This window comes from Oryctolagus cuniculus, chromosome 20, assembly GCF_051225735.1.
Source record: "Oryctolagus cuniculus isolate XC-2025 breed Fujian yellow rabbit chromosome 20, ASM5122573v1, whole genome shotgun sequence".
In the NCBI taxonomy this organism is placed as follows: domain Eukaryota; kingdom Metazoa; phylum Chordata; class Mammalia; order Lagomorpha; family Leporidae; genus Oryctolagus; species Oryctolagus cuniculus.
The window spans coordinates 55,147,202-55,172,592 of NC_142886.1; the positions used below are offsets into that span (position 1 = coordinate 55,147,202).

At 46.3% G+C, this 25,391-nt stretch overlaps 1 protein-coding gene and 3 pseudogenes across 2 annotated transcripts in view; all 4 read right to left on the reverse strand.

The window, feature by feature from the left end:
• LOC100353328 (immunoglobulin heavy variable 3-11) overlaps nt 1-11,740 on the reverse strand; it is a 226,253-nt gene extending 214,513 nt beyond the window's left edge. Inside the window, exon 1 of the mRNA XM_089322802.1 lies at nt 11,629-11,740. Within this exon, the coding sequence (XP_089178928.1) occupies nt 11,629-11,674 (46 nt within the window). The 5' untranslated portion in view covers nt 11,675-11,740. The remainder of the gene's footprint in view (nt 1-11,628) is intronic.
• LOC149120243 (immunoglobulin heavy variable 3-23 pseudogene) overlaps nt 1-25,391 on the reverse strand; it is a 393,977-nt pseudogene that overhangs the window by 243,147 nt on the left and 125,439 nt on the right. The gene's annotated exons all lie outside the window — the stretch shown is intronic.
• Nucleotides 1,279-2,076, reverse strand: LOC149120250 (immunoglobulin heavy variable 3-23 pseudogene; annotated as a pseudogene).
• On the reverse strand, nt 22,082-22,674 carry LOC138847321 (immunoglobulin heavy variable 3-23 pseudogene; annotated as a pseudogene).

A 25,391-nucleotide genomic window follows, 5' to 3' on the forward strand; every position in this document is an offset into this window, starting at 1 on the left:
CTTCTGCCTTTGGATCAGCGTGGTGCACCGGCCTCAGCGCACCATCTGCGGTGGCCATTAGAGGGTGATCCAATGGCAAAGGAAGACCTTTCTCTCTGTCTCTCTCTCTCACTGTCCACTCTACTTGTCAAAAAAAAAAAAAAAAAAACAGGAGACAACTGACATCCTAGCATGGAAACATGTGGATTTTGTGATGAACATGTCAATAAGAATGACAAGACATAATTGTACCTCATATGTATATATCAAATTAATATTTATCAAACATTTATAAAAATAAAATGGCTAAAACGGAAAATGCTGGTGTTGTGCTTCCCAATGTTTTATGGAGATGATAAATGAAGGCAGTGAACTCAAGGCTTGGCAGCTGGAACCCAGGAGCATGGAACTGCATCAGTGTTCCCACCTTGGTGATGGGGCGTCATAACAGATCCATCATTTACTGTCTTCCAGGTGCACTGTCAGTACAACTATGGGAAAGCGTGCAAATGGGCTGTGTCCAGAATTTTGATATGCAGCCTGGGGGACTCCCTCTGTATATTAAAGAAAGCCTCCAAATGGATTGATGATGCCAGTCAGCATAGACATGGAGTGAAGAGTAGGGACTCTGGACACATGGTCTCTGGGACTGGCTCTTCCTGCAGCTGTGATTCAGCCTCAGGACACTGGTCATCATGCTGGAGCCACAGACACAGCTCCCCGTGATGTGGACTCCAGCCCCAGAGTGCACAGCCACTGTGTGTCCCACTTTCTGCTCTCCCTCAACCACAACAGGTGCAGGGGGTCTCATGACACTGGAGCAGAACCAGATCAGCTGGAAGTGCACACTCAACACTTTCCATTCAGTTATGACCTTGACTGCTGATGTCCAGTGCATTTCCCTCCTGAGTTCAGGCAGGTAGCCCCCAGGAGGGTCCCAGGACCTAGAGGATGAGGAAGTCCCTGTAGGCTTCCCAGGGGCCTGCAGAAGCTCAGCCTGAGACACAGCTGAGCTGCAGTACATTCCTGAGTGCTGTGACATTCACACAGGGACCACAGACTGTTCCAGGATTAAAGGGGAAATGCAGGTCGGGTTAACGTCTGCAGAAAGTGAGTGTGGATCACCCACATGTAGAGTCAAAGGTTGGTTCAGTGCACACTTGCTGGTTGTGGCTGGAGAGGGATGAGTGGTATAGTTGCTGTTTAACAGATCAACGGCCCTGTCTCAGCTGTCCCTGGTTATACAGGGAAAACTGAAACTGTCCAAAGCTTTCAGTGCCCTGAGGGTGCTGTCCTGTTTCAGGTTGGAAGAGATTCAATAGTGTGCTCAATATTCCCACATCTCTGATCCTGGTGAGCACAGTCGCTGTCCATGTACTAAATCGTTCAATTAGGACTTCTTCCTTTTACATCAAAGTTTCTCCCCGTCATTGAAGTTGGGAGGGACAGAATCAAAAAGTACAATTCTTCCCTCAAAACTGTTACAGGAGAGCAAACCCCAATTCCTGACAGGAAACCAGGACTTCATCTCCCTCTGCGCCTGTGCAGGACCAGAATATGCGCTCAGTGCGTCTTATGCGCCCCCTGGTGGAGCCGCGCGCGCCTGCAGGAGTTTGGTGTTTTGGCTCAGTGTGAGGGCCCCTCACTGTGTTTCTTGCACAGAAATAGGTGGCCGTGTCCGAGGCTGTCAGACTGGTCATTTTCAGATCCACCGTGCTCGAGGTTTTGGAGATAGTGAATCGACCATTCACCCAGCTCACGTAGTATGCGCTACCACTAATACAAATGTATCCGATCCATTCCAGCCCCTTCCCTGGAGCCTGGCGGACCCAGCTCACTCCATAGCTACTGAGGGAGAATCCAGAGACTGTGCAGGTGAGTGTCAGGGTTCCTCCTTGCGTGACCAGGCCTCCCCCGGACTCCTCCAGCTGCTCCTGACACTGGACACCTGCAAACACAGACGTCCTGGTCAGGAAGCTGTCACTCACACTCTCTGTGTTTCTCACTCACATCCTCTCCCAGACTCAGTACCCCGCGTTCTCCATCATTACCTTTGCGCACAGCGACCAGGAGAAGCCAGCGCAGCCCAGTCTCCATGGTGAGTGTCTGTGTTCAGTGCGATCACTGAGTCCTGGGGCTGGAGCTCCTGTGCCAGAGCTGCAGGGTGAGGGCTGGGCTGGTTTTCATGGGCGCAGGGAGGCCTATCTGCATGTGCTGCCCCTAGATAGCAGGCATGGGGTCAGATGCCTCAGATAGGACAGGGCCCAGGGCAGACATGGTGTCCTAGGTTTGTAGGCTGATGGCTATGATATGATTCAGATCATATGAATGTTTATGTTATCATAATTTTAAAAGATTGAAGGCAATGACCTTGTTTCATTTTAATATGTGTGTACCCTTCATATCGAGTGTTAGCAATATCATGTTCCTCATTTACTTAAATAACCATTAGTTCCTTATCATCTATATGAAAGACATTGGGACAGAGATAGAGAGAGAAGGGGTGAGAGAGACAGAAATGTAGAGATGGACAGAAAAGGTGACAATGGGAGATTTCTGCCTTTGGGTTGACAGCCCCAGACATCCCAAATGCCTATGGCCCCTAGGAGTTAGTCTTTCTGAACCCTGAAGCAAGAAACTGTGTCTGTAATTCCAACGTCGGTGGTATGGGCTCCTTTGCTTGTAGCATCATCTACAGTTTCCCATGATGCATTATGAGGGAAAAGTGTGGGAAGCCGTGAGGCTGGGCTCAGTCAGTTCTGTGACGGGAACACGGGTGTCCCTAGTGGGGACTTAGCCAATTTTGTCCTAATGCCGGCCCCCCCTTTTAAACAGATGAAGGACTGCAAGTGTATTTTTTTAAGGTTAACTATGTTTTGTTTCCTTATTCATCCATTGCCTTAAAGTTTAAAAACTATTTAAACTATTTAAAATTGTTCCTGAACACAGAACACTGTACATGGTGGTGGGGTTTGTGTGCTATTGGAATGTGCATGGTAGAAATGGGCACAGATGAACTCACTGTCATTCACATTTCCACCTCCTTTCCATCACTCTGTTGGGAGGCCTGGAGACCTCAGTTCTAGTTATTTGTGGAACCTGTCATGGGTTGTGGTGAACTGAGTCAGCCCACTGTGGTGTGGGCAGAATTATTCCTGCCTTTGGTGGTGCTTCGTGTCCTGGTATCAGGCATCCCCTCTTCCCCCCTCTTCCCTGTGTCTAGTAATAATGACTCTGAGTTGAGGTCAAGCACTGGGTAGAAGTCACTGTGGCACAATTGAGCCGCAGTCCTGTGTTCAGGTTGTAGCTTTGCTCACAATAGTTCAGTCAACAAAGATCAAGTGTGCATAAAACAGTGAATGGATTCTTTCCCATTTGGACATGGAATATTATTCAGTATTAAGAAGGAGGTTGTTCTGTCATCAGGAAATGTGGGTCAACCTGGAGCATACATACTAAAAGAAATGATCCAGGTACATGTGGACACACAGTATGTGACATTAGTTAAATATGCAGTCCACAAGCTTGAACTCACAGAGGGAGGAAGTGCAAAGGAGATCACTGTCTACCATGACCCAAGGGTTTGCCACCTTCCAGCCCTGTGGGAATCTGGAGGAAGTTCCAGGCTCCTGACTTTAGGCTGAGCCATCTCCAGTCTTAGAGACATTCATGAAGGAAACCAGTGGAAGGAAGATTCTCCCTCCATCTGTTGGTCTCTTCCTCTGTTGCTATAACACTGTCTTTAAAATAAAATAAATAGATACTTAAAATAATTGAAGATTAATTATACATATGATTAGGAGCCTGTTTGCTAATGTTGAATGAACACAGACAACTGACTCCCAAGGGAAGAAATCAATTGTGTACATGCAGTGATGATAAGGTGGTGACAGGAGCAGCACTGGAGTGAGCCTGTGGGATTCCTGCCTCCCGTGTCTGGATGCTTAGTGCTGTGTCCTAGTTTGGTTCCAGTTTCAGATTCCTGCTAAGCACACCCTGGGAGGCTGTAGATGAGGTTCCAAGTAGTCCCACGTGGGAGACCTGGACAGAATTACAAGCACCTGGCTGTCACCTGACCCAACTGAATCTTTTGCAGCCATCTGGGAAGTGACGCAGGAATTAGAAAATCACTGTCAGTCTCAGTCTCTTAGTGGATTTGGACAAATACATAAAGACAAGTTCTCAAATAAAATGATAAATTTTAAAATTTATATCATTTCTATAAATTATTAAAGAAGATATATAGACAGACATATAAAATGCTATCAATTTGGGACCATCATGTATGTCCATGTTAGAAGCACATTGAGACATTGCATCGCTCCTGTTAGAATGGCTATTACCAGACATACCAGAGCTGACATGTTTTATGGAGGTAGAGAGAGATGATAACCCTGGTACAAGTCTGTGTCAGGTTAATTAGTAAAACCATATGGAAAAGCATCAAAAACGAGAAACAATTATTACATGATCTTCAAACACCATTGGATGGTACAATGAATATGAAATCCCAGGGAGGTGTCCATGGAATCTGCAGTCAGTCGGAAACAAAAAAGTAGAATTATTCCCTGAAAAGTGTTAAAGGAGAGGAAACCTCAATTCCCTGACCTGAAACCAGGGCTTCATCTCCCTCTGCACCTGTGCAGGACCAGATTCTTGGTTCAGTGCATCTTGTGCGCCCCCTGATGGAGCCTCACGTCCCTGCAGGGAGGTTTGTGTCTGGGCTAAGCCTGAGGACCCTCACTGTGTCCCTTTCAGAGAAATAGACTGTTCATTTGCAGAGAAACCGTGTTCTGGGCGTGTTGCTGGAAATGGTGGATCGGCTTCTCGCCCAGCTCGCGTAGTATGTGTTACCACCACTACTAATGATTCTGATATATTCCAGCTCCTTCCCTGGAGCCTGGCGGACCCAGCCCATGCTGTAGCTACTGAGGGAGAATCCAGAGGCTGTGCAGGTGAGTGTTAGGGATCCTCTAGGGTTGACCAGGCCTCCTGCGGACTCCTCCAGCTGCTCCTGACACTGGACACCTGCAAACACAGACATCCTGGTCAGGGCACTGTCACTCACACTCTCTGTGTCTCTCACTCACGTCCTCTCTCAGACTCAGTGCCCCACGTTCTCCATCATTACCTTTGAGCACAGCGACCAGGAGAAGTCAGCGCAGCCCAGTCTCCATGGTGAGCGTCTGTGTTGAGTGCGATCACTGAGTGGACACCCAGGAGTGCTGGGGCTGGAGCTCCTGTGCCAGAGCTGCAGGGTGAGGGCTGGGCTGGTTTTCATGGGCAGAGGGAGCCCTATTTGCATGTGCTGCCCCTGTATAGCAGGCATGGGTTCAGATGCCTCAGACAGGACAGGGCCCAGGGCAGACGAGGGTGTCTGGCGTCTTAAGTAGCCGATTAATGCCATGAGACCTGGAAATTGTTGTGAGATAATGGACAGAAAAGCATTTCATTCATCTTTTTAAAATTTATATAAACATATATTTATTTATTTGGAGGTAGAGTTATAGACAGCGAGAGAGAGACACAGAGAGAAAAGTCTTCTTCTGTTTATTCCCTCCCCAAATGGCAGCTACAGCCAGTGCTGTTCCAATCCGAAGAGATGAGCCAGGTGCTTCTTCCTGGTCTCTCATGTGGGTGCAGGGGCATAAGCACCTGGGCCATCCTCCACTGCCCTCCTGGGCCACAGCTCAGAGCTGGACTGGAAGAGGAGCAACTGGGACTAGAACCTGGCACCTGTATGGGATGCCGGCACCGCAGAGAGAGGATTAGCCAAGTGAGCCCTGGCTCGGGCCCTTAATTTATATTTTGAACATTTATTTATTTATTTGAAAGTCAAAGTTACACACAGAGAGAACTAGAGGCAGAGAGAGAGAGAGAGAGTGAGAGAGAGAGAGAGAGAGAGAGAGAGAGATGGAGAGAGACACACAGAGAGAGAGCGCAATCGTCTTTCCTCTAGTTCACTTTCCAATTAGTCACAACAGCTAGACCTTAGCGACTTGGAAGCTAGGAGCCAGGAGCTTCTTCCAGATCCCAATGCGGGTACAAGGAACCAAGGACTTGGGCTGTCTTCTACTGCTTTCCCTGGCTGTAGCAGGGAGCTGGATTGGAAGTAGAGCAGCTGGGACTTGAACCGGTGCACATGTGGGACGCCAGTACTGCAGATTTGGTCTGCAACATACTATGTCCCAGCACCAGCCCCACCTTTACGTTTTTACCCTCCGGTCACAGGGCCTGAGGTGGAGAGGCTGGTTCTTGAGCCATCACTCCAACACAGGGTGTGGGCTCCCAACAAGGGCTCAGCTCACTGCACAACAGTGCCTGCCCCTGTGTTGTGTCTGCACAAGCACAGAAATGTGATACTGGCATGAGTGATACCTCCCTTGAACACGTGCACAGTTACTGAAGGAATCACAGACAGGCTGTGCTGTGTCCAGGGGCTCTAGTCTGGTAGGAGGCACCTCCACACTCTACACCTCTGTTCCTCACACAGGACTTCCTACTCCACCTAACAGCTCCAGGAGCGATGTGCGCTCTGTACCGTCATTGGTTGTGGTTGTCCGGTTTACCTAATGAATTTGTTAATGTGCTGTGAAGGGTTGAAATAGGGAGTTTTTCGTGTATATGATGTTAAATTGTGACTGGGTAGGATTTATGTAAGAGCAGTCTTTGAAGATAGTGGCACATGAATGTGTTTCTTCCAAATTTGAAGTCGAATGTCATTGAAATAACTTTTTTTAAAAAAAGCAATGCATGGCTTTTTAGGTTTTCGTGTGTGTGTTAAGAATTGAGTACACATCAAAACACCTGTGTGCTGGATATTAACACCAATGAAATATCAGTTATGGACCAAAAAGTGCCAGTCCGTGAACTCCCACCCCAAAAGTTCACCAGTCTCATACTTTAGCTGGTGTGTGGCACATTGGGTGAAAGCCCTGGCCTGAAGCGCCGGCATCTCAAATGAGCGCCGGTCTAGTCCTGGCTGCTCCTCTTCCCATCCAGCTCTCTGCTATGGCCTGGGAAGCAGTAGAAGATGGCCCAAGTCTTTGGGCCCCTGAATCTACATGGGAGACCCCAAGAAGCTCCTGGCCCTTGCCTTCAGATCGGAACAATTTTGGCCATTGTGACCAACTGGGGAGAGAACCTGTGGATGGAAGACCTCTCTCTGTGTGTCTCTACCTCTCTCTGTAACTCTGTCATTTAAATAAATAAAGTAAATAAAATAAATCTTTTTAAAAAATTGCCAAATCCTGTTGTTGCTTACAGGGAATACGAAGTCTGAGGGATGTGTCCAAGCGATCTGAGGGTGCCATGTCTAGACATTTGCAGTCCCATCTCCAACTACAGTGACCTCATTCACAACAGTTAGCTCATGAACATGGAGCACTTTGGCTGGATTCTGTTTTTGACAGAGAGATGCACAGGGGACCAGGTTTCATGCAGGTGCATCTGAGTGTGGTGTTCCATGTGCTGGTGTCTGTCTGTCTGTTCTTCACAATTTCTCTGCTGGGCAATTTGCTTCCCAATGCTGTCGAGTTGTGATAGATACAGAGGCAGCCCAACATGTTGAAAGTGTGTGGTGAGTGCGACTCACCTGTGCCTCTCTCACTCTTCATCACAACTACGCCAAGAGCAAATATGACATCCCACAGTGCTGTCCACTGCTCCTGTGTCACCCAGCCCTGGCCCACCTCCTCCAGTCACATTAAGGCCTGAGCCCATTTGGGCTCCTTCACAACAGATTTCATCCAGTTCAGTGCTGAGCATCATGTAGGTTTGCCAGGGGCAGAAGTTGAAGGCACTGAGTTTGCAGGTCCTGCAGGGCACAGGTGAATGAGGGTTTCTTAGTTCTTAAGCAAAATATTTGAAAATCTGATAAGAGTAAAACTGAAATAAATTAGAGTAAGTATATTGTATTTTGCACAAATGTGCAGCACATTAATCTTAACTGTTATCAAATTTCATGGATATAAGATAAATAATAAAATGAGTTGCATTGTTTAAGATATGCACCTCCCCCAAGGGAGTAAAAGGGTCTCACATGTGACTCTGGCACCCAATACCAGATTCCTGTTCCTGCAGCCCCAGGAACCACAAATGTATGGGAGGGTCTCTCTAAGGTTCATAGTCCCTTCAATGCAGGAAGAATCTTCATGGACTTGTCCCCTCCTTAGAGCCCCTCTCAATGGGATCACTGGGTGGTGAGGTCCCCACATGCATGATGGGAGGCTCCGTGCATCAAGTATGGAGGGTAAGTTCCACCTAACATGCAGCCTTCAGCTGCTCAGTTGGAGCGACCACACACACACACACACCAAGCAGTGATGGCTCTGCTCACGGCTCTGCAGGAAAAGCATCCTCAGCCTCAATACCCCAGACCCTGCTCCTCTGTGTCCACTGAGTAGGAAAGTGATTCACCTGCAGGAGGAAACCATCATGACCAATGTCCTGGTGGGATCCTGTAGAAAATGTTCGTGAGCAGAGTCCACCCCAGACACTGTGCCAGCATGATCCCCCAAGACACAGAAGTCTGCATCTTCAGGGGATGGCTCCACCCCCAAAGCTGAGGATTGGGGAGAAGAAGCATGGCACGTGGGGAAGTGACAGTCAGGACAGGGTCCAGCAGCATAGAGAGAGAGGACATGGTGGACAGGGTGGGCTCTTCCTCTGCAGGAGGGTAAGGACAGGTGGAAGGGCCACACTGCTGGAGCCCCAGTGCCTGCAGGAGAGCACTGAGTCAGGAGGTCTGATCAGGTCTCCTTGCCCCAGGGACCCCCACACTGACCACCACTGAGTAAAACTAGCACAGGTGCCTGGGAGATGTGGAATGGTGTCGCCTCTGGGGAGTGCATCCAGTGATGACTCCCACCATGAGTGGATTCAACGTCAGGGCCTCATGGAGGAAGCTGAGGTCTCCAGTGCCCTGAACAGAACCACACGGAATGCTGGGAGTAGCCTGCTGGGGGTGGATGTGGTTTGTCCTCACAGCTTCAGTGCTGAGCATGGCCCCAACATAACAGCACTGACAGGGGGTGCATGGTCTGGATGTTTACATGGAAAGCATGGAATAACAGGATCTGACATCAGATGCAAACTCCATTGTACAACTACTGGAAGGAAACATAGGGCAGAATCTCCCTGATAGTGGTCTGTGCATGATTTCCCTTTTAGATCTCCAGAGTTCAGGCAATGTAAGAAAAACTTTTCATAAGATGCTACATAAACTACAGAGCTTCTCTACTGCAAGTGGACCAATGAGAAGTTAGCAGCCTACACACACACGGAAGTAACTATTTTCATACAGAATGTATGATCAGTAGCCTCTATCCCAAAGGAACAAAAGGACTGTCTGCATGAGCTGTGTTTAAAACTGGCCTGAGTCTTCTAAAGTCTCAAAATACCTGTTTTACACAACTGGCTTCATCCTGAACAACAGGTTCTGTGTCATCAGGCCTACAATGCATGTGGAAGGAAACCTCCCTCCTCTGCCTGTGGCAGAGTGTGTCCTCAAAGGTGTGTGTGTTTTGGAGTGATTCCAGGGTGACCGTGGGAGAAGTGAGGGAGCTCTGCGAGTGAGGCCTAGTGGGATTTGTTCATTTCTGGGGAATCTGCTATGGAGGAGATCACAGTAGATCTCCTGGGTCCCCAGCTTCAGCACAGAGCACAGTGCTGCTAGAGTGAGCCCTGGTCTCGTCTGATGTCCTGTGTGGGGATGGGGTCCCTCCCATCCGTGTTTACAATATTAGGATGCCTGAACACTGTATGATGTTCACAATATTAGGATGCCTGATGGCACAACATTCTCACTGTCTGATCCTGGACTTCAGCCTCTACAGCTGTGAGCTCCACACACCTCCCCGCTGGGTTACTACATTATGGAACCAACTTGCAGGAAAAAAAAAAAACAGGTGCATAGCAACATACTAGCCACTCATCTGTTCCCACCTGAAACAGAGACTCTCCTTTGATCCCAAATTTAGACAGAGCCACTCCAAATTAGTCATTTCTACTTCAGCTGAGAGAATTGCTTCAGTTTCTGTAAGAATCCTACATGAGAGAACAATTGCATTTTTGCAGGAGACATTTAGTAAACACATGGGGTTGATGCAATTATCCTGGTGAAGAGCAGAAAATTTGTTCATTCCTGATGATGATAAAGTTGAGAGTTGCAAGGACAATTTTGCTTCCACAGAAGGAGGAGCACAGCTGAGAACAGGTGCGGGCAGTCCCTGGAGGAAGGAGTCAGGGTCTCTGGACACACAGTCTCTGGTGCAGGCCCTTCAAGATGCAGCAGGGATGCAGCTCCAGGGTTGGATCATTGTGGGCTCACAGGGACACAGTCCAGAACCACCTGGACTCTAGTGCAGACTTCACTGGGCTGTCCCACCTGCTGGTCTCCCTGAGATGGAGACAAGGCCAGCAGAGTGTGGGGAACAAGACCTCTCCACACCCAGTGTTTTCCATGAGTCTGACCCCTTGCACTACCAACGGCCACCTCTGCTTGCAAATGAGAGCAGGTCCGGGGATCCCAGGAGACGTGAGTGAGGAAGAGCAAGCAGGATTTCTAGGAGCCACAGCCTGAGCCACCCCTGAGCTGCAGGTTAATCCCTGACCTGTGGTTTGGACCACGTGGACCTCAACCTGTTTGTTCAGGGTGAGGAAGTGAAAGGGAGACGAGGGCACAGCTGCAGAGAATGGACACGGGAGCCCCAGGGACCAGGACCACGGTGTCAGCTCACCCCTCAGGGGCCCAGCTGTGCAGGAGGGGAGGGCATGGATGTGAAACACTGCAGCATCCACAGCCCCTGACAGGCTCTACACTGCCCCTGAGCTCTCAGCAGGGTCCCAGATGACGTCATCAGAGAATTCCATGGAGAGCTCCTCTTTGATTTGGACAGGAAAAGCCTCCCCGGGTGCCCAGAGCTTACTCAGGTCTCAGATGCTGGGATCCCAGAGATGTCATTCATTCCTCCAGAAACGACTCCATTTTCTTCATGTGGCATCTTCCCGTGATACCAAAACTTCTGCTCAGTGATCGGTGTTAGGGACAGAATCATCCTTCCAGATCGGAATGTAGGAAACAGTTACAGGACCACAAACCCCAATTTCCTCAGGAGGACCAGGGATTCACCTCCCACCACATCTGGGAATGGGTCTGAGTCTGCTCAGTGCGTCTTGTGCGCCCCCTGGTGGAGTTGCGCGCCCCTGCAGGCAGGTTTGTGTCTGGGCTCAGCCTGAGGGCCCTCACTGTGTCTCTGGCACAGAAATAGGTGGCCATGTCCGCTGTTGTTGGACAGTTCATTTGCAGATTCACCGTGTTCTGGGCGTGGTGAATTGGCCATTCACCGAGCTCGCGTAGTCTGTGCTACCACTACCAGCATAAATGCATCCAATCCACTCCAGCCCCTTCCCTGGAGCCTGGCGGACCCAGCTTACTCCAAAGCTACTGAGGGAGAATCCAGAGGCTTTGCAGGTGATTTCAGGGATTCCCCCAGGCTTGAACAGGCCTCCCCCGGATTCCTCCTGTTGCTCCTGACATTGGACACCTACAAACACAGATGTCCTGGTCAGGACACTGTCACTCACACTCTCTGTGTCTCTCACTCACGTCCTCTCCCAGACTCAGTGCCCCACATTCCCCATCATTACCTTTGAGCACAGCGACCAGGAGAAGCCAGCGCAGCCCAGTCTCCATGGTGAGTGTCTGTGTTCAGTGCGATCTCTGAGTGGACACCTGGGAGTCCTGGGGCTGGAGCTCCTGTGCCAGAGCTGCAGGGTGAGGGCTGGGCTGGTTTTCATGGGCAGAGGGAGACCCTATTTGCATGAGCTGCCCCTATATAGCAGGCATGGGGTCAGATGCCTCAGACAGGACAGGGCCCAGGGCAGATGTACATGTCCTGGGGGTGTAGGCTATGATAGGATTCGGATCATATGAATTTTTTATGTTTTATTGTTTTTTCATTTTAGTATGTGTGTACCCTTAGTATCCAGTGTTAGCAATATCATGTCCTTCATTTTTTAAATAACAATTGTTTCATATTATCTATTGACATCTATATCATCTATATGAAAGACATTGGAATAGTGATAGAGAGAAGGGGTGAGAGAAACACAAGTGTAGTGATGGACAGCAAAGATGAAAATGGGAGATTTCTGCCTTTGGATTGACAGCCCCAAACTCCCCAAATGCCTACAACATCTAGGAGTTAGCCTTTCTAAAACCTGGAGCCCAGAACTGCGTCTGTGTTTCCTTTGTCGGTTGTAGGGGCTCTATCGCTATAGCGTCATCTGTAGTTTACCACGATGTGTTATCAGGAAAAAGTATAGGAAGCCGTGTGGCTGGGCTCAAGCAGCACTCTGATGGGAACACGGGTGTCCCTAGTGGGGACTTTGCCAATTTTGTCCTAATGCCTGCCTCCCATATTTACACAGATGAAAGACTGCAAGTGGATTCATTTAAGGATACTATGTCTTGTTTCCTTATTCATCCATTACCTTATTTTACAACTGTTCATTAACACAGAACACTGTATGTGTTAGTGGTGTGTAGTGTGCTATTGGAATCTGTGTGTTGCAGAAATGGGCACAGATCAACTCACTGTCATTCACATTTCTACCTCCGTTCCATCACTTTGTATTGGGAGACCGGTGTCCTCAGTACTGCTTATTTGTGGAACATGTCGTGGGTTGTAGTGAACTGAGTCAGCCCACTGTGGTGGGGGCAGAATTATTCCTTGCTTTGAGTGGTGCTTTGTGCCCTGGTATCAGCCATCCCCTGATCCCCCTCTTCCCTGTTCTGTAACCATGACTCTGAGTTCAGCTCAAGCACTGGGTATGAAGTCACTGTGTCACAATTCACCCACAGTCCTGGGTTCAGGTAATGCAGCTGTGTTCACAATAGTTCAGTCTACAATAAAGCGAAATGTGCATAAAACGGTGAATGCAGTCTGTTACATTTGACATGGAATATTATTCAGTGTTAAGAAGGAGATTGTTTTGTCATTAGGAAATCATGGGTCAGCCTTGAGCATAATATGCTAACAGAAATAATGCAGGTAGATGTGGACACATAGTATGTGACATTAGTTATATATGCAGTCCACAAGCTTGAACTCACAGAGGGAGGAAGTGCAATGGAGATCACTGTGTACCATGACCCAAGTGTTTGTCTCCTTCCAGCCCTGTGTGAAACTGCAGGAAGTTCCAGGCTCCTGACTTCATGCTTTTGCAGCCCCAAAATTGTAACCATTCAGGAAGTGAAGCAACGGATTGAGATTCTCTATCTGTTGGTCTCTTCCTCTCTTGCTATAACACTGTCTTTAAAATAAAATAAATAGATACTTAAAATAATTGAAGATTAATTATACATATGATTAGGAGCCTATTTCCTAATGTTGAATGATCTCAAGCAACTGAATCCCAAGGGAAGAAATCAATTGTTTAAATGCAGTGATGATAAGGTGGTGACAGGAGCAGCACTGGAGTGACCCTGTGGGATTCCTGCCTCCCCTGTCAGGATGCTGAGTGCTGTGTCCTCGTTTGGTTCCAGTTTCAGTTTCCTGCCTAAGCACACTCTGGGAGGCCATAGGTGAAGTTCCAAGTACTGCCATGTGGACACCTGGACAGAATTCCAAGCACCTGGCTGTCACCTGACCCAGTTGAATCTTTTGTAGCAATCGGAGAAGTGACCAGGCATTGGAAGATCACTGTCAGTCTCAGTCTCTCTTTGAACACATACATACATACAAATTTTAAAATAAGTGAAATAATATCTATAAACTTTTAAAGACGTTATATAAAGGGTAACATACAAAATGCTGTAAACCTGGGAACAGCATGCATATCCCTGTTAGAAGCACAATGAGACATCCCATCCCTCCGGGTAGAATGAGAATTATCAGACAATCCAAGGGTGACAATTCTTGGGGAGGCAGAGTGAGACGACAACCCTGGGACAAGGCTGGGGTCAGGAAAATTAGTCAAAATGTTATGGAAAATCGTCAAAAACTGACAAGTACAATTACCACAGGATCTACAAACACCATTTCTGGGTAGAAGGAATATGATATCCCTGGAGGTGTCCAGTGGATCCACAGTCACTGTGCCAAAGACATCTGCAGTTCCATGTTCAATTAAAGCAGCGCCAATCTCAATAGTTCACACATATAATCCATGGAATTTTCATGGAAGAAAGAATCAACAATGGAACAAATGTACAAAGCTACATTTTACCAGGAGTTTATATGGCAGTAAAGTGGAAGAAATTCTGTATTTTGGACAACTTGGATGATCCTAGAGAATAATGTCCAAGGATAATGTGTCAGGATAAGTACACTCTGAAAACCATCAAGGCCAAGAAGACAAATAATATGAGATGCTGGTTACATGAGATAAAAAGGATGAACTCACAGAGGCATCATACAATGGTGAGACCAAAGTCTGAGCGAGGGAGGAGCAGAGGAGACGCTGTTCAAGGTCAGAGTTTCAGCCCGACAGGATCCACACATTCAGTGATCTATTGCACAGGATGGTGACAGCAGTGAAGGGAATATTGTGTCTGTGGAATTCCAAAACAGGAGACAAATGCCATTCTACCATGGAAACATAGGGTTTTCTGATGAGCTTGTCAATAAATCGGTGCTCTGGGCGTTGTTTCTGGAGATGATGACTCAGCCATTCACGGAGTTCGCATAGTATGTGCTACCACCATTATAACTATTAGCTGCAATCCACTCCAGCCCCTTCCCTGGAGCCTGGCGGACCCAGTCCATTGCATGGTTAGAGTGTGAATCCAGAGGCTTTGCAGGAGACTACTAACAGAAACAAACTGCCGACTACAGGGCTCACAGCACATGCAACAAATAATGGAGAAAAATATACTCCACTACTACATGCCATTTTTGAAAAATCACTGGTGCATTTATACACTGAGAACAAATTTGCAGAAAATGGAGAAAACATCACAGTGGTGTAGCATGTGAATCTTCCGCCTGTGATGCCTACATCCCATACTGCTGTCTGTTCTTATTCCAGCTGCACTTCCAATCATCTCTTGTTGATGCACCTGGGAAAGCAGACAAGCATGGTCCAAGTGATTGGGCCTCTGCACCCATGTGGGGACTGGGAAGAAACTCCTGGCTCTAGGTGTCAATGTCATTTGGGTGAGTAAACCAGCAGATGGAGAATTTGTCTCTGGGTCTTTCCCTCTCTCTGTGTAACACTGACTTTCAATAAATAAATAAATCTTTTCTAAAAGATTGCATATGTAGTATCAACAAACTTTTAAAGTCCTGGAGGAAATTTATCAACAGGCTGAATGATGTCCACATAACAATATTATTGTTTTTCAATTTTGAATTTATTTTGTATTTTTTAAAATTTATTTTTAAGGAATAAAAATGTCATAGTACATCTTTAGGAATATAGATATTCTTCCCAGCATTTCTGCCCTCCCACTTACATTCCCACCACCTTTCTCATCCCTCTCCACTTGTCAGTTCAGTTTTCCAATAGGACTCACTTTAAGTTGGTACACAGATTCAAGATCAAGATCCATCATCAAGATTCACTTGTATTGCTACACAGAAAACCAGCTCTGTACTATGTAAAGATTTAAACACACACACACACACACACACACACACACACACACACACATATCCAAGAACTGTTTGAGAACTGGTTTACAGTTAACTCTCATAATAGAACTCATTGAGGATGGAGGTCCTGCATGGGGAGTTAGTGCACAGTGAGACCTGTTGTTAATTTAACAATTAACACTCTTAAGTATGATGTCAGTGACCACCTGAGACTCTTGACATGAGCTGCTTAGGCTATGGAAGCCTTTTGAGTCCACAAACTCTGATAGTATTTGGACAAGGCCATGAGCAAAGTGGAAGTTCTCTCATCCCTTTAGAGAAAAGTACCTCCTTCTTTGAGGCCACTTCTACTGCCTGAGGTCTCAGTCACAGAGATCCTTTAGGCAGAACATTTTTGCCACAGTGTCTTGGATTTCATGCCTGAAATGTTCTCATGGGCTTTTCAGCCACACCAGAAAGACTGAAGGGCTGATTATCAGGTCAGAGTGTTACTTAAAGCGATTATCATTCTATGAGTCTGCTGTGTAGACTTCTGCTCATGTTGGAACATTCTCTCTTTTTAATTCTATCTCTTCTTATTACCAGGAACTTGATCCTATTTATATGATCACTTTAACACTTAATCCTATCTATGTGTTCACCTTACACTTAATGTGATCACTTTAATTAAGTTTCATGGGACTTGGAATCCCACAACCAAATTTTAAATTGTGTGTTTAGAAGTAAGTCCATAGGAATGTATGCACTTTACAGTTAAAAAATTCCTCCTCCTGCTCTTACTCCCATTCCTATTTTTTACTGCGATCAATTTTCAATTGACTGTATGTGCATACAATGGACTGAATGTTACATAAATTCTTCAACAAATAGTAGGAAGAAAAATAAACAAACAAACAAAAAACAAACAAACAAAAAACTGTCCCTCACCAGTCAAGACAAGGGCAGCTCAAGTCTTCCCTTCTCGAAGTGTCAATTTCACTTCCCTAGGTTTCCTTTTGGGTGCTCTGTCAGGTCTCACCTATCAGGAAGAACATGTGGTATTTGTCCCTGGGGTACTGGCCTTTTTCACAAAGTATGATCTTTATCAGATTCATGCATTGTGTTGCGAATAACCGGATCTTATTGTTTTTACCACTGTGTAGTATTCCATAGTGTACACATCGCATAATTTCTTTATCCAGTTTTTGGTTGATGGGCATTTAGGTTGAATCCATCTCTTAGCTATTGTGAATAGAGCTGCAATAAGCATGGAGGTACAGGTGTCTCTTGTGTGTAGTGAATTCATTTCCCTTGGGTAAGTTCCCAGGAGTGGGATTCCTGGGTCATATAAGGTAGGACTATATTCAGATTTTTGAGATATCTCCATAGTGTCTTCCATAGTGGCTTTACAAGTTTGCATTCCCACCTACAGTGGATTCAGGCACCTTTCCCCACAACCTCGCCAGCATTTGATGTTTGTTGATTTCCGTATGAAGCCATTCTAGCTGGGGTGATGTGAAACCTCCTTGTGGTTTGATTTGCATTTCCCTGACAGCTAGTGACGCTGAACATTTTTTCATGTGTCTGTGTTGGCCATTTGGACTTCCTCTTTTGAAAAATGTGTAAGTCCTTGGCCCATCTCTTAACTGGGTTGCTTGTTTTGTTTTTGGAATTTCTTCATCTCTTTGTAAATTCTTTGTAAATAATAATCCATATCCGTTGCATAGCTTGCAAATAATTTCGCACATGCTGTCAGATGCCTCTTCACTTGCCTGAGTGTTTCTTTTACCACACAGAGAATTCCCGATTTGATCTAATCCCATTTATTAATTTTGGCTTTGACTTCCTATGTCTCTGAGGTCTTTTCCAAGAACTCTTTACCTGTGCCAGTGTCTTGAGGGCTTCCCTAATGTTCTCTACTAATTGGATGGTGTGGGATCATAGGTGTTTATCTTTAATCCTTGTTGAGTGGATTTTTGTATAAGGTGTAAGATAGGGGTCTTAGCTGGCACTGTGGCTCACTAGGCTAATCCTCTGTCTTGCAGCACCGACACACCGGGATCTATTCCCGGTTAGGGCGCCGGATTCTGTCCCGGTTGCCCCTCTTCCAGGCCAGCTTTCTGCTGTTTCCAGGGAGTACAGTGGAGGGTGGCCCAAGTGCTTGGGCCCTGCACCCCATGGGAGACCAGGAGAAGCACCTGGCTCCTGCCATTGGATCAGCGCAGTGTGCTGGCCACAGCACGCCTGCCTAGGTGGCCATTGGAGGGTGAGCCAACGGCAAAGGAAGACCTTTCTCTCTGTCTCTCTCTCTCTCACTGTCCACTCTGCCTGTCAAAAAAAATAAAAAATAAAAATAAAAATAAATAAAAACTGAAAAGGAATCTGAAGATTACCTGTACATTTTAATGACATAGTTGTGGTATGAAGAAATGATCTTGCTAAAATAGCCAAGCTACCATGTGATTCACAGATTCAATGCATTTCCTGTCAAACACCCTGTATTCTTCACAGGAAGAGGAATAAAATTCTGGAATTCACATGAAAATTTCAGGGTAATGATGACTGAACAGTGTTGAGATAAATAGCAAAGCAGGAGGCTTCATCCTAGCTGAGCTGAAATCAGACCTGGTGCTGGGATAACATAGACACCCAGAGCTGTGGAGCACAACAGAAACGTAGAAATAAAAAAACACATTCTCAGAAAACTGATTGCATGCATGGTGCCACACACAGAATGGGGGATGGGTATTCTGTCATACATGGGGTTGGGGAAACTTGAATGCACTTGAAAATAATTCAATTATGTGGTCATCTCACACCAGATACAGAAACAGAGTGAGCTTGAAAAATACCTAAAAAACAAGACCTGAGACTGTAAAGTTCTAGAAGAAAACACTGGGCAAAAGCAAGCTGACATTGGTTTGGGCAATGACTTTTTGATAAGCTCCAAAGTACAGGCAACCAAGCAAAAATAGGCAAAAGATAATGGATCCAACTACAGAGCTCCTGTGTAACAAAGAGAGTGATTGAAGAACCAGGAGTCGCCCCAGATGGGGAGAAAGTATTTTCAGATCACAGCCGTGGGGGCCAATGTTGTGGCCCTGCAGGTTAAGCTGCCATACCTACTATGCATGCATCACACAGGAGCATGGGTTCAGATTCTGCTTGCTCCACTTCAAATCCAGCTCCCTACTAATGGACCTGGGTCAATGATGACCCAAGTGTTTGTCCCCTTTGAGCCATGTGGGAAACCTAGAGAACGTCCCTGGGTCCTGGCTTCAGCCTCAGCCATTTCCAGCCTTTGCAGCCATTCAGGAAGGAAACCAGTGGATGGAAGATTCTCTCTTCATCTCTTTGGGTGTTCCTCTCTTGCTATAAACTGACTTTGAAATAAAAGATATTTAAAGTAAAAGACAGATGCTTACACATATGCTTAGGAGCCTAGATCCAAATGTTGAATGACATCTTACAACGGAATCACAAGGGAAGAAATCAATTGTTTAAATGTAGTGACTGATTGGCCGGTGATGCAGCTCACTAGGCTACTCCTCCACCTGCTGTTCCGGCACTCCGGGTTCTAGTCCCGGTCGGAGTGTCAGATTCTGTCCCGGTTGCTCCTCTTCCAGTCCAGCTCTCTGCTGTAGCCCGGGAAGACAGTGTAGGATGGCCCAAGAGCTTGGGCCCTGCACCCGCATGAGAGACTGGGAGGAGGCGCCTGGCTCCTGGCTTCAGATCAGCACAGCACGCTGGCTGTAGCGGCCATTTGCAGGGGGAACCAATGGAGGGAAGACCTTTCTCTCTGTCTCTCTCTCTCTCTCACTGTCTAACTCTGCCTGTCTAAAAAAAATGTAGTTACTGATAAGGTGGGTGACAGGACTGGCCTTGAAGGTATCACGTGGGATTCCTGCCTCCCGTTTAGGATGCTTAGGTTTATGTCCAAATTTTGGTTCTATTTCAGACTCTTGCCAATGCACACTCTGGGAGGCAGTACGAGAAGTCTGAGTTAATCCCATGTATGAGACCTGGACTGAATTCATGCACCTGGCTGTGATCTGACCAAATCCAGCTTTTATGGGCATCTGGGAAGTTACCCAGGATTCAGTAGATCACTGTCTGTCACTCTCTGTCGCTTTGTCTTTTTGGACAAATAAACACATACAAGTTTTAAAAGAGGTAAAAGTATATCTGTAACTTTTTGAAGAAAATATACAAAGGCAAATGTATAAAAATGCTTTAAATCTGAAATCATCATGCATGTCCATGTTAGAAGCACAATGTGACAGCCAATCCCTCCTGGTAGACTGAGTATCATCAGACATACCGGAGCTGACAAGTCTTGTGCAGGAAGAGAGAGAAGAAAACCCTGGTACAAGGCTGGAGTCAGATAAGTTAGTAAAGCTTCCATGGAAAACATCAAAAGCTGAGAAATACAATTATCACAGGATCCTCAAACACTGTTGCCTGGTAGAAGAAACATGAAATCCCAGGGAGGTGCCCAGGGGATCCACAGCCACTGTGGCAAACACATCTGCAGTTCCATGTACAATTAATGCAGCATAATTCACGAGAGCTCACACATATAATCCAGTGAAATTTGCATTGAAGAAGGAATGGATAATGGGACAAGTGGAAAGGGTTATACTTTAACAGGAAGTTTATATTGCAGTAAAGAGTAAGAAGGACAGAGCTTCAGGCCGGCAGGATCCACACGTTGAGGGATCTGCTGTACAGCATGGTGACAGCAGTTAAGGGAATATTGTATCTACAGAATTCCAAAACAGGAGACAGATGCCATTCTACATGAGACATGTGCGTGTGGGGAGCAACGGAGACTAGACTAAATTACTGGAACTGCTAAGACTAATTCTATGCATCTGATCTCCCACCATATGGCGCTGAGAGAGAATAAACAACTACCACACAGCTGCCTCACCAATTCGACTAACAAGCTGCAGAATCTGATCCCGCTCCTGATTGGAGGAGAGCAGCATGCTCAGCACGTGGGGAGAGAACGCCAGCAGAATTGGGATTGGTGGAAGAGGACTATAAAGGAGGAGAGAGAGACAACATGCAGAAGGAACATCTGAGCAAGCCCTGAGAGAGCCAGCCGGCGGTGTGCTGCTCCTTCCCGGAAGCAGGGGGGAGCGGCAGCAAACCCAGGAAGGACCGGGCAAACACAACAGTGCAGGGTCCGGTGTCGTTCCTCCGCAAGTGGGGGAGCGACAGTGCGTTTTGCGATGAGCATGTCAATAACTCGGACTTCATAATTCCACTCAATTTGATACATTGATTTTCAACACATATCATTGTACCTCATATGTCTATGTTCACTTATTATTTATCAAACAGTCATGAAAAGGAAATGGAAAAATGGCAAATAGTGAAAATTCTGTTCTCTAAAACTGAATCATCACCTACTGTCTTCCAGGGTGCATTGTCAGTACAAGTGTGGGAAATGTGTAAATGGGCTCTGTCCAGGACTCTGATATGCAGCCTGGGTGTCTCCCTCTCTAAAACTGATCTAAGACTGCAAATGGATTGTTGACGCCAGTGAGCATAGACACGGAGTGAAGAGCAGGGACTCTGGACACATGGTCTCCGAGACTGGCTCTTCATGCAGCTGTGATTCAGCCTCAGGACACTGGGCATCATGCTGGAGCCACAGACACAGCTCCCCGTGATGTGGACTCCAGCCCCAGAGTGCACAGCCACTGTGTGTCCCACTTTCTGCTCTCCCTCAACCACAGCAGGTGCAGGGGGTCCCACGACACTGGAGCAGAACCAGATCAGCTGGAAGTGCACACCCAGCACTTTCCATTCAGTTATGACCTTGACTGCTGATGTCCAGTGCATTTCCCTTCTGAGTTCAGGCAGGGAGCCCCCCAGGAGGGTCCCAGGACCTAGAGGATGAGGAAGTCCCTTTAGGCTTCCCAGGTGCCTACAGAAGCTCAGCCTGAGACACAGCTGAGCTGCAAGTACATTCCTGAGTGCTGTGACATTCACACAGGGTCACAGACTGTTTCAGGATTAAAGGAAAAATGGAGATCGGGTATAAAGACTGTGGAACCTGTGGAACAGCCACCTTTTAAAATAAGATGGTTGGTTCATTTTAGCACACAGGCTACTCTGACAGGAGCAGTTTGATGACATATATAATTGAGGTTAACAAATCAAGTCTCTGGCTCAGCTCTCTCTGAGTTTTAAAGGAAAACTAAAATTGTCCTAAAGTCAGCAGTGTTTGAGGGCACTGTCCTGATTCAGACTTGAAAACACTCACGAGGTCCTCAGAGAGTCCCATATCTCTGACCCTGGTCACCACAGTCATCGTTCACGAACCTGAATTTGTTCACATAGGACTTCATCCTGTCACATCAAACTTCTCTATGTCAGTAAAGTCAGTGGCAGGGACAGAATCATAAAAGTAGCAGTCTTCCCTCAGAACTGTAGGAGAGGAAACCCCAATTCCCTGACAGGTAACCAGGGCTTAATTTCCCTCTGCACCTGTGCAGGACCATATTCTGAGCTTAATACATCGTGTGCACTCCCTGGTGGAACCGTGCATCCCTGCAGGGAAGTTTGTGTCCGGGCTCAGCCTGAGGGCCCCTCACTGTGTCTCTGACACAGAAATACATGGCTGTGCCCTCGTCTGTCAGACTGTTCATTTGCAGAAACACCGTGTTCTGGGCGTTGTCGCTGGAGATGGTGAATCGGGTCTTCACGGAGTTCGTGTAGTTTGTGATACCAAACCAAGATAAATGTATGCGATCCACTCCAGCCCCTTCCCTGGAGCCTGGCGGACCCAGCTCATGCCATAGCTACTGAAGTAGATTCCAGAGGCTTTGCAGGAGAGTATCAGGGATCCTCCGGCTGGACCAGACCCCCTCCGGACTCCTCCAGCTGATGACACTGGACACCTGTAAACACAGACATCCTGGTCAGGAAGCTGTCACTCACACTCTCTGTGTCTCTCACCCACGTCCCCTCCCAGACTCAGTGCCCCACGTTCTCCATCATTACCTTTGAGCACAGCGACCAGGAGAAGCCAGCACAGCCCAGTCTCCATGGTGAGCGTCTGTGTTGAGTGCGATCACTGAGTGGACACCTGGGAGTCCTGGGGCTGGAGCTCCTGTGCTAGAGCTGCAGGGTGAGGCCTGGGCTGGTTTTCATGGGCAGAGGGAGGCCCTATTTGCATGTGCTGCCCCTGTATAGCAGACATGGGGTTGTGCACTTCAGAGAGCATAGGTTTCTGGCAGAGCACAGTGTCCCCTGGTGTTTGGTAGCACAGGTAACGACACAGAACATATGATTCTTTCCATGATTCTGTACAGTTATGATTTCAGGACATCTTTGTTTTGATGCAGGTCATTGTGCCTAGTGACATCAGCCAGGGCATGAAGGATGGGTGCCTCTTGTGTTTCTCATGTGTGGAAGCTCACACGCAGGATAAGAAGTTGGTGTTGTGTGTTCCTTGATGTAAGCACTGGGTCCTGGTGGCCATGATGGAAGGTTGTGAAAGGGGGAAAGTTCTAGCAGTAACAAACTGCCAACTGCAGGGCTCACAGCACGTGCAAGAAATGATGGATAATAATATACTCCACCACTAGGTGCCATTTATGAAACATCGGTGCTGCATTTGTACACTGAGAATGAATGCGCAGAAATGGAGAAAGCATCACTGTGGTGCAGCAGGTGAATCCACTGCCTGTGATGCCTGCATCCCATAGTGCTGTGTGTTCCTGTTCCAGCTGCGGCACTTCCAATCGTCTCTTGCTGATGCACCCGGGAGAGCAGAAAAGCATGGTCCTAGTATTTGGCCCCTGCACCCACGTGGGAGACCCCGAAGAAATTCCTGTCTCCTGGTGTCACTGTCATCTGGGGGATGAACCAGCAGATGGAAAAACTTGTCTCTGTGTCTTTCCCTCTCTCTGTGTAACACTGACTTTCAATAAATAATAAAACTTTTTCTTAAATATTCCATATGTAGTATCAACAAATCTTTTAAAATCTTGGAGAATATTTAGGAACATAACAATATTATTGTTTTTTAATTTTTAATTTTTTAAAATTTATTTTAAGGAATACAAATTTCAAAAATACAGCTTTAGGAATATAGTGATTCTTCCCAGCATTCCCACCCTCCCATCCACTCTCTCACCCCTCCTCCTCCTCCTCTCACCTTGCCGTTCCCATTCTCCATTAAGATTTATTTTCAATTAACTTTGTACACAGAAGACCAACTCTATACTATGTAAAGATTTAAACACACACACACACACACACAAATACAAGAACTGTTTGAGAACTGGTTTTACAGTTAACTCTCATAATAGAACTCATTGAGGATGGAGGTCCTGCATGGGGAGTTAGTGCACAGTGAGACCTGTTGTTAATTTAACAATAAACACTCTTACGTATGATGTCAGTGACCACCTGAGACTCTTGACATGAGCTGCTTAGGCTATGGAAGACTTTTGAGTCCACAAACTGTCAGTATTTGGACAAGGCCATAAGTAAAGTGGAAATTTTCTTCTCGCTTTAGAGAAAAGTACCTTCTTCTTTGAGGCCACTTCTTTCCCCTGGGTTCTCACTTACAGAGATCCTTTAGGCAGAACATTTTTGCCACAGTGTCTTAGATTTCCATGCCTGAAATGCTCTCACGGCTTTTCAGCCAGACTAAGTTGACTTAAGGGCTGATTATCAGGTCAGAGCGTTACTTAAAGCGATTGTCATTCAATGAGTCTGCTGTGTGGACTTCTTCCCATGTTGGAACTTTCTGTCCTTTATAATTCTATTTATATTATTACCAGGCATTGATCCTATTTATATGATCACTTTCAATTTATCCTATCTAAATCTTCATGTTAACACTTAATATGATCACTTTAACAATTATGATGACGTTTTTACCACTAAGCTATTGGGACTTGGAGTCCCACTCATGTTTTTAAACTGCACCCTCAGAAGTAAGTCTTTAGGAAAGTATGCAGAACTATACAGCTTTGCAGTTACCAAATTCCTCCTCCCATGCTTATTTCCATCCTTTTTTTTACTGGGATCAATTTTCAATTGACTTTATGCACGTATGATTGACTCTATGTTAAGTAAAAGTTAAAAAAATAGTAGGAAGAAAAATAACCAAAAACCAAAAAAAAAAAAAACCCTGTTCCTCAACAGTTAAGACAAGGGCAGTTCTAGTTATCCATTCTTAAAGTATCTATTTCACTTCTCTAGATTTCCTTTTAGGTTCTCTGTTAGTTCTCACCTATCAGGAAGAACATGTGGTATTTGTCCTTTTGGGACTGGCTTATTTCACCAAGTATGAGCTTTTCTTGATTCATCCATTGTGTTGCAAATAACTGGATTTCATTGTTTTTACCACTGTGTATTATTCCATGTTTAAATATCCCATAATTTCTTTATCCAGTTTTTGGTTGATGGGCATTTAGGTTGATTCCATTTCTTAGTTATTTTGAATTGGTTGCAATAAACACGGAGGTACAGATAACTTTCTTTGGGTAGTGAATTCATTTCCCCTGGGTAAATTCCCAGGAGTGGGGTTCATGGATCATATAGTAGGTCTATATTCAGAGTCTTGAGGTATCTCTATACTGTCTTCCATGGTGGCTTTACCAGTTTGCATTCCTACCAACAGTGGATTAGGGCACCTTTTTCCACACATCCTCATCAGCATTTGTTGCTTGTTGATTTCTGTATGAAGCTGTTCTGGCTGGGGTGAGGTGAAACCACATTGTAGTTTGGATTTGCATTTCCCTGACAGCTAGTTATCCTGAACATTTTTTCTTGTGTCTGTTGGCCACTTGGACTTCCTCTTTT